The sequence below is a fragment of the Canis lupus genome, chromosome 33 (assembly GCF_011100685.1).
Source record: "Canis lupus familiaris isolate Mischka breed German Shepherd chromosome 33, alternate assembly UU_Cfam_GSD_1.0, whole genome shotgun sequence".
In the NCBI taxonomy this organism is placed as follows: Eukaryota; Metazoa; Chordata; class Mammalia; order Carnivora; family Canidae; genus Canis; species Canis lupus.
Window position 1 is genome coordinate 13,934,877 of NC_049254.1, and position 18,846 is coordinate 13,953,722.

General features: G+C 36.9%; 1 protein-coding gene and 1 long non-coding RNA gene across 2 annotated transcripts in view; one reads left to right on the forward strand and one right to left on the reverse strand.

The window, feature by feature from the left end:
* LOC119867323 overlaps positions 1 to 18,846 on the forward strand; it is a 100,007-nt gene that overhangs the window by 57,477 nt on the left and 23,684 nt on the right. The window contains exon 4 of the long non-coding RNA XR_005383254.1: positions 14,621 to 14,710. This is a non-coding gene — a long non-coding RNA (uncharacterized LOC119867323). The remainder of the gene's footprint in view (positions 1 to 14,620; positions 14,711 to 18,846) is intronic.
* The window catches only part of IFT57 (intraflagellar transport 57), a 53,855-nt gene continuing 46,883 nt past the window's right edge, over positions 11,875 to 18,846 (reverse strand). The window contains exons 7-11 of the mRNA XM_038582732.1: positions 17,978 to 18,049; positions 16,923 to 17,054; positions 15,516 to 15,578; positions 13,578 to 13,644; positions 11,875 to 12,564 (exon numbers count right to left, since the gene is read on the reverse strand). Of these exons, the coding sequence (XP_038438660.1) occupies positions 12,386 to 12,564; positions 13,578 to 13,644; positions 15,516 to 15,578; positions 16,923 to 17,054; positions 17,978 to 18,049 (513 nt within the window). The 3' untranslated portion in view covers positions 11,875 to 12,385. The remainder of the gene's footprint in view (positions 12,565 to 13,577; positions 13,645 to 15,515; positions 15,579 to 16,922; positions 17,055 to 17,977; positions 18,050 to 18,846) is intronic.

The following is an 18,846-nucleotide window of genomic DNA, read 5'->3' on the forward strand; positions in this document are numbered from 1 at the left end:
GCCTCTCTGTGTATGAACGGGAATATTCAGTGAGAATAGAAGTACAAGTGTGTTCAGTAGAATAAGGCCCATTAAAGATGAATATTAATCTCCATACTGGGTACTTCCTCAAGTTGGAAAGAAAACTGAGATGTCAGGAAACAAAGATGACATACTCTAAGCCAGGGCTTCCCACCCACAACTGAGCTATAAAACAGGAACACATCTACATTTTCTAGTGTGATATGTCAAAATCATATATGTCTATATATGTATAAAATCTGTACATAGGATATTTGTAAAATATGCATATACAGATTATAAAATATAGAGATATCATTGCTTGAGTGACAACAACAAAAAGAATCTTCCTTTCAGTTAGTTCACACTGAACTGGCCAATGAGGGGAGTTGGTTTTCTGTCTCCTGAAAAAACTAGGAAATGTCGAAAGGCGCAATGCCAAACTCAGAGCCCTGCCAGCATGCATTCCAGTCCTGGCAACAGTCCTGTGGCCTTGGGATGGCCTTAGGAGCCTGGTACAGATTCTATTCCAAGAGCTCTAAGGGCTCAGTGAGAGGAAAAATAGCTGTTGATGTTGTTTTTCTTTCCTGAAAGTGGATGGCTAACCAGGGGCTGGCGACACTGGTGGATGTGGTGGTGATTAGAGCCTAGAGGCACCAAAAATGTATTGCTTCCACTTCTGGGCTGGGTGGGGGGTGGAGGCAAGGGGTGGGGGTGCAGGGGCGGGTATGGGCAATGCAGACGAGAGGGGCAGGCAAAGTAAGAATTCTGATAATCCAGTAGTGTTATATCTCACATTCAGAACTACCTCATTTCAGGAACACAGTTGGGACTGGTGAGGACTGAGGTACTATAGAGAACATTACTCCACTTGATTGTCATAGGTACCAATTCAGGCTTCGAGTTGGGACATCTTCTAATCTTCAGTTAAAGTCTGCAGTTGATCATTATGCGAAATTCTCATTTTTGAATGTTGGTGTGTGTACAGACAAGCTCAGACATACATCCACGGATAATTATGTGAGAGGAACTGGAGTGGTCTCCATGGGGATCCTTGGACCTCCTGGTGTTGGAGAGGAGAGAATAGTGCCAGCGAAGAGGAGCAGATGTGATTAGAAACTAGCCCTGGGGCAACATTATGATGTTCTCTCCTTCTGGAGCTCAGCCTGGCCACCAAGGAGGGGCTCAAGAGGCTTCTGGGCCACAGTGTAAACATCTGTCTCCTTCCTAGGGACTGGTGGCAAAGGAAGGCCACTTTAGCACTGTTTTGGATTCCCCATTTGGTTCATCAAAGTTCATGGGTCCTCCAGGCCATAAGGGAGTTAACAGGGGGATCACGGAACTGTTCTCTGAAAGCCATGTGAGTTTCTCAGATCAATTACAGGAGCCATATTACAAGAAAGGTGGACCCATGAAGTGGAACTAATGGTGACCCCTATAATCATAAACCTAGCTACTTCACATAAGGGGAAAAGGTAACAGGCTGATGATTTCCGTCTTTGCATGTGTAAAATGGCAGTGCTGAGATCCAATAGCTAAGCAACAGACTTCCTATAAGTGAAGATTCTTCCTGTAGGACTGAGTCACCTTCCTATAAGGTGATTCTGAGGAACTTATTTGCTCCAGAATTGGAAGGATAGGGATGAATAATACCAAATAATTCGTGGTATTGCCTCTTTGGACTCCCTGGAATTTCCCAAACACTAACAGGCAAGAAAGTGTCTGCCAGGGCACAGGCTACAACTATGAATTTGGAGAGAGCACTTCTGTTCAGCTATTTCAGTTTTCTCACCCATAAAAGGATATGGCCAAACAACACTTCTCCCATACTCTGCAAAAGCCAATTTGGAAACCAAAGGCTTAATTCTTTTCTTTTCTTTCACCGTTAAGCCTATATGTAGAAATCAACCACATCTAATGTAATCACACCTGCTTCTATTTTGATGATAAGATCAAAGGATTCATAAGCTAAAGAATATAGGCCCAGGGAAGGAAGGAGGTGGGCCAGACGTGGTGAGTATGAGCACACGCTGAGCACCTAATAGATGCAATTGCGAACATTATCCTATTTAATACTCAGAACCTCCCCGGAGGGAGGCCATATTACCCATCCTTTTATGATGAAGTGAGTTTTCTTCTTGAAGGTTTGTTCCAATTACAAATAAGTGTATAAAATAAAAATCATACACAGGAAATGAAGGAGAAAGACAAAAAGGCAAACATTAGAAACTACATTCTCTTCTCTTGCCTTTAATTTATCTGACTAATCCTTAGTTTCCTTCCTCTGGCCAGTTCTTACAGGTAAGCATTTCTAATCCTTGGTCCTTTCCCCAGCCTCAGCTTCTGCAAGCTCCTACCCACTCCAGACATAGAATAGTGTAGTTGCCAACCACAGCTGCCAAACCTCCTTGCTTTTCTCCACTGATACCTCTCTAGAAAGTCATGACTGGCATCCTCTCTCCTTCCTCTCCTCAACTCCCTCTGCACATTTTGTGTGGCGAGAATTTCTAAGTTTGCCACTAGTTAGGTGATTTGGGTCAATATTCTCTTCAAGGTATTGTGATAATATAATACATATGCCATTTATTGAGCTTGTGACACAGTAACTGCTCAATAAATGGTAATTATGATTTAAAAATTACGCTATAACCAACTTGATTTACTCTTGTCCTTCCGTGTCATACCATATATCTTTATATTTCTCAGATTGAAGGTTTATGGTATAATGAGTTCAAATCCTGAGGCCACTATTATGTGGTTTTGGGCCTTTTACTTTGCTTCTCTGGACCTCAGTTTCATATCTGCAAAAGGGAAATAATACCTCCCCTACTGAGGTGCAAAATAAAACATGGTATTATATTGATGCTTAGCACAGTGCTTGGCATAACATAGTGATTATAACGATCATTATTATCTGTGCCTTTTGCTCATGTTAGTCCCTCTTTCTGGAATGCTGCCTCTCCTCTTTCCATTTTGCAAAATTCTGAAAGACCTGCCTGGAACATCCTTTCCTCCCAGTGGATTCATGTCTCCTCAGCTGTGTTCTACTGTATCTGAGTCCGCTATTATATTTTATTGTATTATGTCTGATTTACCACCTCTCCTTCTTGACTCCTTATCTTGGCATTCACAATCTTCCATTTGATCTTCTGTTTTATCCTCCCAGTTTACCTCAATTTCTTCCTCTCCACCATCTGATCCCTTAATGCCTCTCTCCACTCCAATGACTTCGTATCTTTCCCTCTGCCTGGAGTGGCCATTCCTGTTTTTCTTTGCTACCAGAATCTTACTCATCCATCAAGGACCGACTCTAGGAATTCTTTTCTATTTCCTCTGAGTCAGAATAACTTGTTCACCCAACTCATTACTCTTCAGTTTATTTCTCTATTATGAAACCATTATAATGTTTTAATTAAGGCACATGTCTTTGCTGTTAGACTCTGAGCTCTTGAAGGGAGAGATTATATCTGATTATTTATTTCCTTCAGCACCTACTACTGTGCTCAAAATATAGTAGTTATCCATTACATTTTTGCTGTATTTGTACTACATAAGTGTACTAAATGGCGTCTGCCTAAACCAAGAGGTCAGAAATATGAATGAAGATGGTACTTCTAAATCAGCAGCAACTTCTATAAAGCTCGTGGATTGCTGGATGGTTTCCAAGAGTCAAATGAACAGGGAGTTTAAAATCTGTCACAATCTCTATCTGAAATAAAATATCCAGTCATGAGCATGAGTATAGGCTAACATTTAATGACTAACGAAGCCCAGGAAGCGTAAGAGAAATTGGGTCATATTCAAGGGAAATATGTCAGAAAAAGTAAGAAAAATGTAATAAACTCTGGCTACGGTTTTTAGTCCCTGTGTATTATATAGACTCATTATTGAAATTTATGGTTGTGGAAAACTGGCCAGTTTCAGTTTCAGCATGGTTGAGTCAGGGACATTTCCTGTTATCAATAGGAAGCTGCTATACAATTAAATGGATCAATGATGCAGTGAACTGAATTAGTTGTTTTTTTTATAGCAAGTAATTGGACTAGTTGTGCATTCTACATTTTTTCAGTTGTACAAGCATGATGATCTTTGAATCTATCGTGAGGGAAGATGCTTGGGCTGCTTTAGCCTATTGATTTGAGAGGCAGTAAAAGGAACTGGGTTTAGTTAGAAAGGCAGTAAAGTTACATCAATAAAATGGTACAGGGGATGCACATTTGACACACTGAGTGGCTTTATGGAGACTTAATGATTTTTTAGAACAATTTGCAAATCTGATCTAATTCAATTAGTACTATAATAATCTACCTTAAAATATGGTGAAACATTCTGTTATATATTTGCTGCATTTGGTTCTGCTCTACAGAACATAATAATACTTCTTATCAGTGGTGTGCTGGTTAACTGACTTTTTGTTTTGTTTTTGTTTTCTTAAAGCCCTAATTTTTAGTGTTTTCCTATTTCCATGGTATAAATACTCCCATTATGTGCCAGCTTAAAGCGACCAACAGTTTAACAAGTGCTCTCAAAGTTTCTAAATATCTGACAATCAACTCTTAGGAACTGGTACACCATTGCAAATTATTTAAATAGTGTAGGAGAGCCTGCTAAAGATTTTAAATCATGCAATTTTAGAATGAGAAGAATTCAGAATATTCTAGTCCTACTCCTAACTTTCCAGAAAAAGAAATATTGACACTGAGGATAAGTGATGCCCTAAACGTCATGCAGAAACTTACTAGCAGACTTGGAATCACAACCACAGGCCAAACTTTAAGAAACACTAGTTGAGATCTTTTTAAAGAGCTCTTCTGATCAAGGTGCTTTATCTGTTTGGTGGTAGGCAGGGATTCTAGAGTGGTAACTTCCCAAAGTGATTCTTTGATTAGCTGCATCAGGGTCATCTGAGCAGCTTTTTGGTATTTCTGACTTCTCAGTCACACCCAAGAACTATCAAGTAAGAATTGAGGGGTTAGAGGGCTGGGAAATTGTCATGTTATTGTTAAAGTCACCTATTTGATTTTGATGTCCAAGCAGAGGTAGGAACTTCAGATGTTGCTAGCCTGGAGAATGTTTTTCAGGGTAAGAAAATGGTAACTAGTTGAGAACTGCTGACCCACAGAGAAGGGGCTATGCACAGGAGCTTTAAGCCTATGCCATAGCATCTCAAGTGGGGGATGGGAAAGAAAGGTGATGGGTTCTAGGGCACTGCCTGATGGTGAGCTGGAAAGTGTCCTTGTAGTACTTAGCAGTACAAGGACAAAGTATGGAGGGGTCCACACTTTGTGGAGGGGTCCATGCTTTGTGGAGGGGTCCACGCTTTGTGGAGGGATGAAATAAGGCACTGATGATCAATCAGCGAATCACAAGCTTGAATTTTGCATGTCTGTATCAAATACACACAATTATGTAAATCTAACACTTGAGAACTGTTATTTAGGACACATTTAGATGAGCATGGTTCTTGTCTTCCTCTCCTATATTTTAAAAAAGTCTTGTCAAAAAAAAAAGACTAGTGAATGAAAACTTGTTTTCACTCTTTAAAATGCTATTTCTCCTTCTAAAATATAAAGTTTTAGGATTTATGCCTGTGTTGTTAGGCACACTAAGTTTTGGAAAAGGTAAAGCTATGACAGTGGTTGCTATTTGACCACAAAATAGGGCAGTGCATTCTAACTACTATAATTACATTATTATTAAAGACTGCCTTAAAGGAAAAATAAAAAGCCTTTTTGGCAGGCATAGAAGAAAGAGTTTTAAGAAGAGAAGCATTTGGCCATGTCATCCTAGGTTCTCTACAAAGTCTCCCAAATCCTCAAAGTCTACGGACAAAGAGCATTGCATGCATGTTAATTATCCATGCAGGAGAGTTATGAACCAGAGTGACACATGTCTCCTCATCTTCCTCCACAGATCCCTGGTTCTAATAAAAGGTTGAAAATAATCTCAAATTTGTACACTGATTTTCACATGTGCATTCCTAAACCTAAATCTATATTCTCTGAGTGTGGTCTTGGATGGAAGGAATCTGTGATTACATATTTGTAAAAAAAAAAAAAAAAAAAAAAATAAGGAACTATATTCACTATTTGCAGATTCACAATGGAGAGATGAGAAATCCTCAAAAAAATGAATCTTGAACTCATGGTTTTGCTGACCTAGATAAGCTAGAGGGCAGTAGAAAAAAACCTCCTTTAGAATTGTTAGAAATTTTGTTCCTATTTGGTCAATGAATCGATGATTATAAGAATAGAAGATGTGTTCAGTGGGTCATATAATTTTATTGAGGAGGTCATATTATTTGAACAAGTTGATTTCCTGTTTGATTCAGAGGGAGGATGACTTCTATTTAGAGCATATAATTTCCAAGAACCATCATTTCTTAAACTTTGTATTTTGAGATAATTTCAGTGTTACAGAATAATTAGTAAAAAATATAATGGAAAAGGGTTAATATCCAAAATATATAAAGAACTTAAATAATTCAATACCAAAAAAAAGCCCTAAAAGTGGGCAGAGGACCTGATTAGATATTTTTCCAGAGAAGACATACAGATGACCAACAGATACATGAAAAGATGTTCAACATCACTAATCACCAAAGAAATGAAAATGAGATACCACCTTCAACCTGTCAGAATGGCTAAAATAAAAAACATATGAAATAACAAGTATTAGTGAGGATACGGAGAAAAAAAGAACACTTGTGCACTGTTGGTGAGAATGTAAATTGGTACAGCCACTGTGCAGAACAGTACAGAGGTTCCTCAAAAAGTAAAAAAAATTGAATTACCACATGATCCAGTAATTCTAGCACTGGGTATTTTCCCAAAGAATACAAAGACATTAATTTAAAAAGATTGTGCACGTTTATGTTTATTGCAGCAGTATTTATAATAGGCAAGATATGGAAGCAATCCAAGTATCCACAGATAGATGACTGGACAAAGAAGATGTGATATATATATATATATATATATATATATATATATATATATGTATATAACTTTGGAATATTACTCAGCCATAAAAATGAATGAGATCTTGTTGTTTGCAGCAATATGGATGGACCTAGAGGGTATCATGCTAAATGAAATAAGTCAGGTAGGAAAGACAAATACCTAGGATTTCACTCATATGTGGAATTTGAGAAACAACAAAAAACCAAGCACAGAAAATAGGAGACAAACTAAAGAACATACTCTCAAATATAGAGAACAAACTGGTATTTGCCAGTGGAGAGGCAGAGAGAAGGGCTGGGTGAAATACATAAACGGGATTAAGAGTACACTTATTTTGATTAGCACTGAGTAATGTATAGAACCACTGAATCATTATATTGTATACCTATAACTAATGTAACACTATATGTTAATTATACTGCAATAAAAAAAGCTGCACCTCCTTAAAAAAATACAATGGATTTCTACATGACCTTCCTTCAGATTTCCAAAATATTAACAATTCACCAAATTTTATTATCATTATTCTCTTTACATATATGTAAATATACAAACACATACACATTCACATATTTCTCCCCCAAATCATTTGAGAGCAAGTTACTGATAGGATACTCCTCCAAATACTCATGTGTATTGGTAAAAACAAGGATATTCCTCTATATAACTATAGTATAAATAGTTTAAAAATTAACATTAATACTATTATTCAGTCTACAGAATTTATTCAAATTTTACCTGTCTCAATAATGTCCTTTTCTAACAACAACAAAAAGTCTTTCTTGCTCCAGGATCCAAACTGGAATCACTTGTTGCATGTGATTGTCTCCTTAGTCTCTAATTTGGAGGAGTTCCTCACTGTTTCTTGTTTTTCATGCTCTTACCATTTTTGCAGAATATAGGCCATTTTGTACAATGCCCCTCTACTGGATTCGTCTGATGTTTCCTCATGATAGATTCAAATTATGCACTTTCAGAAGGAACCCCATAGATGTTTGCCTTCTCAGGAGACACATGATGTCTATTTGTTCCATTACTAGTGACGTTAACTCTTGATCATTTAAAGTGTCTGCCAGGTTTTTCTTCTGTAATCATTTTTTTCTCTTCATGGAATAGTTTACTTAGTTTGAGACGATGTAAATATTCAGATTTTCATTAAATTTTCACCTAGTGGTTTTAGCATTTGTCAACCTAAATAAAGAAGTAAACTGAGGCAAACTTGAATTACTGGAAATTGAGTTTATTCAGAGGAATAAATCTTGGTCTTCTATAAATCAGGCATTTATGAAAAATCAGTCTCTCAGTTCTCAAATTCTGTTCTGAGAGCTACATGGATGGGAGTCCCCATTTCATAGCCTCCGGTTCCATTTTGGATTGAAATCCTTTCATATATCTTTTGATGACTCTTGCCCCAAACAATTACTACTATGGTTAATTGCCAGATGGCAATTTCTAAATGCAATATTCTTTTTACATTAGCTGTCATTCTATTGTAAGGAAGACCTCTCTCTTCGTCCATTGATTCACTTATTTTGTCAACATTAAAAATAAAATACTAAGTTATTTTTACTAGCAAGATGAGTTTATTTAGAAATAGCAGAGGAATTGCAATATGGGACAGGCAAGCTATTGTGAACCATAGTCAAGTCTGAAGAGACAAAAGGAAAGTTAGCTTTTACTAGGTTTTAGGAGGAAATTGGGGAGGGTTGTTTTTTATAGAAGTTCACGGGAGAAGAGCAAGAGTTGAAGGTTGTGGCAGTTTCTCATTGGCTGCGAGTGATGGTTAGTGCTTTGTTGCTGGGGCAAGAAGGGAATCTTCCTTTTTTTTCTTAAAAGCAGAAAATGAAATTCCTATGTGAAAAATGTCTTTCCTTGTCAAGATAATTCTTATCTTCCTTCTCTCTGCTGGTTATGCAGGCTGCAACAAGTGGTTTGTGCATGAGAGCTCCCCCTCAGGGCTTTCTGACTCCATTTTTTTTTTTTTAATTTATTTATGATAGTCACAGAGAGAGAGAGAGAGAGAGAGAGGCAGAGACAAGAGACATAGGCAGAGGGAGAAGCAGGCTCCAGGCACCGGGAGCCCGACGTGGGATTCGATCCCGGGTCTCCAGGATCGCGCCCTGGGCCAAAGGCAGGCGCCAAACTGCTGCGCCACCCAGGGATCCCTGACTCCATTTTTTAAAGTGAGGGTTCCTTCATTAATTTTAACAATTTCTACCTGTATGGACTCATGGTTTCTTGTTTTATTCTGTAGGTTATAATTCATTACTATCATTATTTATTTTAATGTTCAATTGTTCCAGATTGGCTGGTTGGGACGTCCCTCAGTCTGTGTCCTTTAACGAGTTTCCCATCATTCTTTGAGTACTTCTTCGCTTTCTGGCGGAACAAGATATTCCGGCTCATATTGTGCTTTCCCTGTCCCAGCCCAGGAATCATTCTCCTAAGAAACCTGTTTTTTTGTTTTTAAGTAGAAGATTTAAAAACCAAGATCTGAGTGTGAGGCATTCTCACTGTCCCTGAGGTGTCACTGCTCTAGGCCCTCTTAGAGGACAGAAATAGTAAATACGTGCACATATGTATGCATGTATTTCTATATGTTTATTTCTATTAATCTGAATATATTGAAGAACCGTGTGCCCATACTGATGCTTCCAATTCCAAAGCAATACCACAGGGGGAAAAACATAATTTACAATTACTGTCTCGAAACTGTGTCAAAACTCGAACTTGAAGTCATTAAGTCCACCATGCTGAAGAATAGGAACTATGAGACATTCTGGAACTGGGTAATGCCAGTCATCCAAACATCCTCTTAGAAACTCATGCTCTGTGTGCTAGGTACTTGGCTAGAAATATGGAGATGAAAAAAACTTTTTCCCTATTCTCAAGCAGCTTAGTCTATGAAAGAGGGTAGAAGAAAATAGATAATTACAATGCAATATATTCTGTATTAGAGGTATTCAGTGTTCTGTGGAAACAGAGAAGAGGGGTACCAAGCCCAAACTGAGTAAATTGATTACTTCAGAGAAGAAAATAAAAATAGGTTGCCCATACTACTCTCTAGAAGAGTTGTTAGATTAGTGCATGTTTCCACAAAGTAAAGAGTGTACTTTGCTTCTGAGCAAAAGTACATTTTATGGAAAGCTCTGATTTATTTAGAAGGATTCTCTGCATTGATGGAATTCATCAAAAAACTGTGCGGCCGGGATCCCTGGGTGGCGCAGCGGTTTAGCGCCTGTCTTTGGCCCAGGGCGTGATCCTGGAGACCCAGGATCGAATCCCACATCCGGCTCCTGGTGCATGGAGCCTGCTTCTCCCTCTGCCTGTGTCTTTGCCTCTCTCTCTCTTTCTCTGTGACTATCATAAATAAATGAAAATTAAAAAAAAATTAAAAAAAAAAAAAAAAAACTGTGCGGCCATGACAACACCTATGCAAGTAAGTTCCAAGAGAATCAGTGTTCGCTTGTGGGACCCAAGTTTGGGTTTCCCTCTTCTAGGCCCCAATCAATGGACATAAAATAAAGGAAAGAAAATATTGGATTTTTTTCAAACTATTATCCCAAACTAAATGAAATGACTTGTTTGCCATTGCATTTATTGTCATCCTCTTGAGCCACAGAATAGTTTATGCATACTGATTTTATCTGAGCTTAAACTCAAGAAGAGTATAAAGGAGGGAAAAAATTTGTGTGTGTGTGTGTGTGTGTGTGTGTGTGTCATCTACAAAGGAAAGACTAAGGCAAAAAATTGGGGGGAGAAAATATTAGGATAAAATTTGAGAAAGGGATTTTATTATTTTTGTTGTCCTATGTATATATAGTATTCTCATAAAAAGCTACTACTAGGGATCCCTGGGTGGTGCAGCGGTTTGGCGCCTGCCTTTGGCCCAGGGCGTGATCCTGGAGACCCGGGATCGAATCCCATGTTGGGCTCCCGGTGCATGGAGCCTGCTTCTCCCTCTGCCTGTGTCTCTACCTCTCTCTCTCTCTCTCTGTGACTATCATAAATAAATAAAAATAAATAAAAAAATAAAAAAAAAGCTACTACTAGATTTCTTTTTCTTCTTCTTTTTAAAGATTTTACTTGAGAGAGAGCAACGAGTGCATGAGTGGGAGGAGGGGCAGAGGCAGTGGTAGAAGCAGACTCTCCATTGAGCAGGGAACTCGACTTGGGGCTCGATCCCAGAGTTCTGAGCTGAAGGCAGATGCTTAACTGGCTGAGCCACCTAGGCACCCCTTTTTTCTTCTTTTTAAAGCATAAATGTGGGCTATCTTCTGGTTTGTGCTCTCCTTACCAGTCTCCCCCAGTGTTTAAGTCTGGTCACTCTAATATTGCTTATTTCACCAGTTTAAAGTCCCAGACTAGGGGATCCTTGGGTGGCTCAGTGGTTCAACGCCTGCCTTTGGCCCAGAGTGTAATCCTGGAGTCCCGGGATCGAGTCCCGTCCGGCTCCCAGCATGGAGCCGCCTGCTTCTCCCTCTGCCTGTGTCTCTGCCTCTGTGTGTGTGTGTGTGTGTGTGTGTGTGTGTCTATCATGAATAAATAAATAAAATCTTTAAAAAAAAAAAAAAGTCCCAGACTAGAAGGTTGTTCAGTAAGATGTGTAAGTAAAGATTATCAGCACTGGGAAGCTGATCTTCACTTGTCTTGCTGTCTCCTGTTGTGCTGCAAAATGATTCTTCAGTACAGCCGATACAACAGAAAAAAATAGAACTGAGACATGTATGTGCCTTTTTTGTCACTACAGAGTCAAACATGACTGAAATGTTTGTTTGTTTGTTTATTTATTTATTTATTTATTTATTTATTTATTTATTTGGTGGCCTTAGAGAAAAAAATAAAATTTTAGTCATGAAATACAATAGTTAATAAACTTCAAATGTTAGTAAAGACACTAGAGTTTTTCATATTTTTTCTAAAGAAATATAATTCTAGGTAATAAAGCTGAGGCAAGGGTAATTCGGATTCTTAAAAGGATCCTCATCCCTCATTAGCTGCCTCTGGGCACAGAAGCACTTGAGATCACTGCAGAGGTGGACCAAACTGAAGGAGCCAGGCTGGTGCAAAGGTCCATGTGGTGACAGCAACAGCAGCCCCTACAGACAGCATGGGTCATGAACACTGACTTACACAAGAACAATAAGAAAAATATGCCACCAGGTGGGGGTTTTAACATCTGTAATGATAGGTGAAAGCTTCTTTGAAAGTGAGAATTTTTAATTACTTTATTAAATATTATATTCAATTTAAAGGCTTTAACTATCCATAATCACCATGATACAATATGTATGCATATATATGTAAAAAAATACCCACTGAACATGCTTTAGGAGGTATAATTGTGTTTTGAAATCTATGTGACATGAAATACACTTTGATATAAAAAAACAACTAATCAAAAGCATGAAAATCAGTATGTTTTAATAAGAGCCTACTGAAGATTCTGGAATGATTGTTGCATGCATGTCCCTAGTCATGTTGGACTTCTCCTTGAGTTTTGATTGGAGTAATGTGTGTTCCACAACACCAATTCTGATGTCCATCTGAACGGTTTCTTGCTTCAGCTTTGTTAAGCTCTGTTTAATCTTTACCAAGGGAGCTGCAGAATGAAAATAAGATGCAATAAAAATGTTCATTTGGAGTATCAGTGTATTACAGAATTGCATGACATTTTCCTCACTTTGTCTTAAGCCAAAAATAGGGTTAAAAACACAGCCAACAACACACTGACATTCACACAATTTTGCTGTGGTATTTTAAACACCTGAGATTTTTAGGATGGGAAATGATGCAGAGTTTGATGTAATGAGGTTGAATTTCTTTCCTTTTCTCAGGGAAGAGCTGCTAGCTAAAGGGATATTTAAGGATGTCTTTAATAACTTTTGTGGGCTAGAATATTTGTCTGAAGGAAGGGGACATGATGGGAAAAAAAGGAAGAAAAAATTACCTGCAAGATATAGATAATGGGCTCATTTAAACATACTGCAAAACCTCTATATGTTCCCTTTTGAAGGAGCATTCAGTATGTATCATCAGAACTCTGGAAAATCTTTCTAGAACACAGAAGGGCCTTAGGCAATCACCCAAGGCCATGTCAAAGTAAGTAGCTCACAACGGACCATGAATACTAGAGGGTTATTAATTCTTCTCTATTTGACCCCTCTGCCCAGTCAGGTCCACTGCAGGGAGAGGAAAAAAACAAAGGTCGTCCCATCGCTGCCTTCGTGCCATTGGGGCACACACTTAGTGCTCTTCTGCACATAAAATGGAATAATGAAGCTCATTTGATGAAAACAGAAAATATCATTTTTTAAAAATTTGAATAACAAAGTATATATTTAAGTATTTCCTACTCTATCTCTGAATCAATGCAGTCCAAATCAAAAAATCCTAAATAAGGGTAAAAAAAAAAAAAAAAAAAGTAGGACTCGTCTCAGCTGATTGATAAGGAAAATAGTACATGGATTATCAGACATCATTTTGCACCACTTTCCTACCTCTCCTCAAATTCATTTTAAAAAGCAGATTCCTTGTTTATAATAGCACTTTGTTAAATAGATTTCTTAAGAAATACTCTCACTAGTTTTCCCCTTAGGATGGGTGTGTACTCACCACCATCAGTCATGCTGCTGCCTTTTTCTTCCATTTCTTGCTTTACCTTTTCTAGTTCTTCTGTCACCTTTAATTGAAAAAAAATTTTTTTTCATGAGCTCTAGATTTTAATAAGCTTTCAAAATTATTGAATGGTATATTAAAAAAATATAGATCTAATACATCCATAAAGGGACATAAACATATTAGGAGTGTTCTGGACATAATTTGAATAATAAAAGAGACAGAGAGACAAAGCTTTTTATCTTCTGAGAGTGCTCCTAACATTAAACTTCACCAAATGATGTTTTCAGGTTGTCACATGACAATAAAAACTGATCTAAGTTGTTGTTTTAGGCATCAGACATGCAAACCTTGTAGTTATCTCCTAGCATCTACCATGCCAATCCTTTTTTTTTTTTTTCTTTTTAGAGAGAAAAAGAGAGCAGGGAGGTGGGGTGGGATAGAGAGGGGCAGAGGGAGAGTGAGAGAATCTCCACGCCTGACTTGGAGCTCTGTCTCACAACCTTAAGATCATGACCTGAGCTGAAATCAAGTCAGACACTCAATGGACTGAGCCATCCAGGCATCCCAACCTTGCCAGTCTTTAATAATGAGTTATTAATTAAAACAGTATATACATTCTGAGAAGATTTTGGATTTCTAAGGCTTAGTAGGTATCTTTCTTAATATTATAGTTTTATAAGAGAAGATGCCATCTTTTCCTGTATAGGATGCTAAAAATAACGTTTATACCATATGGCTGTATATAAAAATATTCCAACTGCTCTATCCAAACCGTGAACTCCAAGAGGCATATTGTGCTGTCATATTGGCTCTTAGCTGTATTCTACGTCATATTCAAAATTATACTACTATAGCCTCTATTAGTAAAATTCCAACCTAGAATATTAGCTTTAAAAGTTTTTTTAAAAAATTATATGACCTAGAACTAAGCCATAATTATTGTAACTTACTAGGCTTTATTTTTATCATACTGGTGAGTAAAAACTTCCTTGGGAATAAAGTGCTCATCCAAGTAAAGCAAATTAATTTTTTTTTAGGCACCTGCAATGTTACAACTGGGGATAACTACCTCCTCCAAAAGAACTAAATGGGTCCCTGGACTCCCTTCAAGTGTTAATTTACCTAACGTAAGTGAGCACTTTACTTCTACATAATGTTCTATTTGCCTAGAAGCACCACAGGATTAGAGTCTAAATATTTCTAAAGTTACACTTTTAGTATTCTAAAATAACTATTTATGCCTCAAATAATCTCTATAAAAGAAGCTTAATTCTATTATATTGAAAATGTCTGTGACAATTACACTGGATTATAACCAAAGACACTCTTGTACATTGGCTATTGACCTTGTAAGAATTTTTTTTCTCCCGGCCCTTCAGTAAAAAATTGGAATATATATTAGATTGTACCCCTTTGTGTGATGATGAAAATCAATGCAACAATATATGCAAATATTTCAGAAGTTCTCAGAAGGATAGCCACTTCCAGTTTGTAGACAGAAATACTTAGGATCACATACATCAGCAGCAATCACTAAAAACAGATCTTATATCTTACAGACTAACATTAAAATTAATTATAAGACATTTAAGCCAGTGCTTTACCTACTCTTCTATGTATTAATCATGACTACTCTGCTTTTAAAAAGATTAAGGAAGGTTATAAATGTGCTAATATTATCAACAGGTTCTATGTTGAATTTAATAAAACAACTTCAGGCATTTTATGGGAATAAGAAGTATATAAATACATAATTGATTCATTGATAAGAAAACTAGGGATTTTCTCCTAAAGAAAAGGACTCAGAGCCACGGGAAGCAGTTGCTGAAATAAAGAGCGCCCGGTTGGAGCAGTATTAAACCACAATGACTCTGCATGGCTGGGGCCAGGGTGCAGCTGAGGGTGAGGAGAGGGCGAGAGCGTGGTGTGCACCTCAGACAGGAGCTTGGTCCTTTCCGTTACTCCGCCATTACCCTGCTGGTATCGCTCCCGTGCCTAAGGGAGAAAACATTTTGTTTAATGACAAATTCACAACAGAAGCAGATTACTTAAATGTGACCTCTTTGTGTTTGCGATTTCTGCATATCATTTTATGACAGCCCCCCCCATTTGTGAATACATTTGTGAAAGTGACATTTAACTGTAGCTTTTTTATGTCCCTAATAGGCGCGATGTATTTAAACTAAGGCACTATAAAATGATAAACTACCTTAACCTTCATATACTGACTGTGTAACTCACACGGGCATGGTTCACAATAAAAACTGTCCTCAGCTATTCCTACACAGTTTAGGAGAGCAGCTCTTGGTCGATGTAATTTGCATGCTATGCAGAGAAAACCAGTTCAAAAAATCAATCATAACAGAGCATCAGGATGAGCAATTAATAAGGATTAACAAATGGTATGACAGTACGGAATATGTTCTTGGGAACTAATCTAACAATTATTTAGTATCAGTGTTTGACAGTGGTTTTAATCAGACTTTTTACAGCATTTTGAAAGTAAAAACATCCATGAGTATATATGTATATGAGGGAATAATTTGTTAAATAAATAACATAATAAAACAGTGAAGATTGTTTTCTGTTTGGTCTTTGAGAACTTCTGAAAGTACAGAAGTATCTTAAGTTGATTTCCATTTTTTCCCTTCTTCTAACCTTATTTACTGAAAGAAAAATAAAAAACTCTTCAACTAGCATTTCTAAGTGTTCTTACTAGCCTTCCTCAACATCAGGAAAGAGGGGGCATAACTCCCAAGGAAAGCCTTTAGATCCCTACTGGGGTACAAAGAACCACTGCTTCCAAAGGCTGAAGGTTTTATTTTTTTGGTTGAAATTCTAAAACCTTGAAAGGATTAAAAAATTTGCTCATTAAATTAATTAAACTGCTTGTCTCTGAACGTGTCTTGCTTTCATATTCTTTATTATGTGGCTGTAAGCCATTAAGGCAATGATGTCTTTTCCCTCTGACACATGTAAATGCATACTATTCTTTTTCCTCCTACTCACAGGGTAAATTAACGGCAGACTAAGAAACAAAACCAGGTGTCCTGACACTCTGTTCCTGTTCTAAGCAATGTTCCCCAACAATACATGTCTTCATTTATTTAAATCAAAAGAAGAAATGCATTTAAAGACTTCTAGGAGATAATTTCTATTGCATGTAACATGGAGATGACAAGTTCTACTGCCTCACGTGGCTTCCTAAAGTGGGCAGAGTATCCATGTGTTGCTGTTTGGGAGAAGCATTTCATGATTCTCAAATGAAAAGTGCTGTGTCAAGTTTGGGAATTAAGGTCATTAACTGAAATAAATCCCTGAATATCATTCCTAAGTTACCTCACTCAGTTGGGCTTGGGCTGCACGATATTCTTGAACCAAATGCTCAAGCTGGTTGTTGATGTACTTTTCTCGGCTGCCGATCTTTTCCAGAGTTCTACTAATTTCATTATGAAGTTTATCCAAAAATCCCTAGAAATTCCATAGGATTTTAGTAGATAAAAGAACTCACAAATACATTTTTCAAAAATAGTACAAAATGGGCTAAATTTCCTTCAATCCATCCCACAAATTCCCAACCACTTGTGAAAAAGAAGATAGCTTGAAATTTTCAATAGCAAAAGAAGTCTGTAATGAGAAATATTTTAGTCACACTTGGCAGAATGTTAAAATAAAAAAGCACCTGGAAGTGTTAGTCAATTCATTAGTCCTTATGCATATCTAAATTGTACGTGAGTGGAATTTACTTTTATATAAAGTTTGCAATCAAAGTAGGTAACAGAATAACACGACTTTCTTGTAGCACAGTTCAAAGATGACTAGAATGTTCCAGTTGGAGGTAAGTCATTAAATTTCTAGCTCTAGCCTGGGACCCATAACTTCTCTTTCCACCTTTGCTTCCTTGTGGCATCCTCCAAAAAGTCCTTATTTCTGGCAGAGCAGCAAGCCTGGGGAAGTTGTAGGTTCTAAGCATGCTGGCCTGATGCTCTATTATCCCTTGGGATTCAGAAGGAAAGAATGATGCAATGTTTCTCTAATATATATATATATTTGCATATAGTATAACTGTATGTATATAGTATATATATTATACAGTATACATGTTTTATATAGATAATTGTATAATTTGTACACATATTGTATAATTGTAAAATATATACATATTAGAGATATGTGTCTCTCTCTATATCAGATATATATTATACTGCTTTGATATAAAATTATCTTTCTTTAGTTAGTTAAGTGTTAGAGCTGTTGAAATTTAATATGGTACATTCAATCTGTAAGCTCCTCAAAAGCAAGGACTGTCTCATTTTTTTCTTTCATGTTCTCCTTTAACAGGTGTTCAATAGATGAGTAAATGTACATTGATCCACCTGAAGTAATTCACATACCTTGGTCTCCTTTAGAGCAGATTCTATTCCACTTTTGTGTTGGTGCATTTGGTCAACATGGATTCTCCAATCCTATAGGCATAAAAGCATAGAGGAACAAGTAAAATATACATTTCCTTCTTTCCTCTACTTTTTTGAAGCTGTATCCTTTATTTTAACTACTTTGGTTGCTGTCCTATTTCAGGTAGGAAAGTACTATATATAGCTTGCAATCAGATTATAAAGAAATATATGTAGAGCACTTTAGGATAAAAGGTTCTAAATAAATGTAAATTATTTTATGTGTTCACAGAGCGATGTCTGACAATTTGAATATAAATTATTTCCTGCACTGCTGGTGGTTAATATTTATGACTACCCATCAAAATGAAAAAAAAAATCTAATTACTAGAAAAGAAATACTTGTTTAAATAGTAACAATTGCCAGAAGCAACTCTGGAATCAAGTATCATATATCAAGTATTAGTTTGTCCTCTGAAAATTAAAATGAGGCCCTCTTCTTCAGGAAGAATTCTCTTAAAAAGAAGAAAAAAAGAAATCTATAATGATTATTAAAGTTCAGATATTTTAAGATAAATCGTATTACTAGTAGGCTAACTCAAATCAGTGTGGATATTTGAAACCTATGCCAACATTTTAATTTCTGAAAAAGATATCCTCAAATTTTTTTGGTTTACATTATTAAAGTTAACAATTTTAAGACTGGAGACATATACATGATGACAGAAAATATTATGGTAAGTTGAAGTGATGGAACCAGGATAATCCTCAATTATACCTATCTGTTTGCATACCGTGACGCTCTGCTTTACTATCTATACTATTCTATGAAGAGAAAAATATATTGGGAATTGTCCTATTCTACTGAT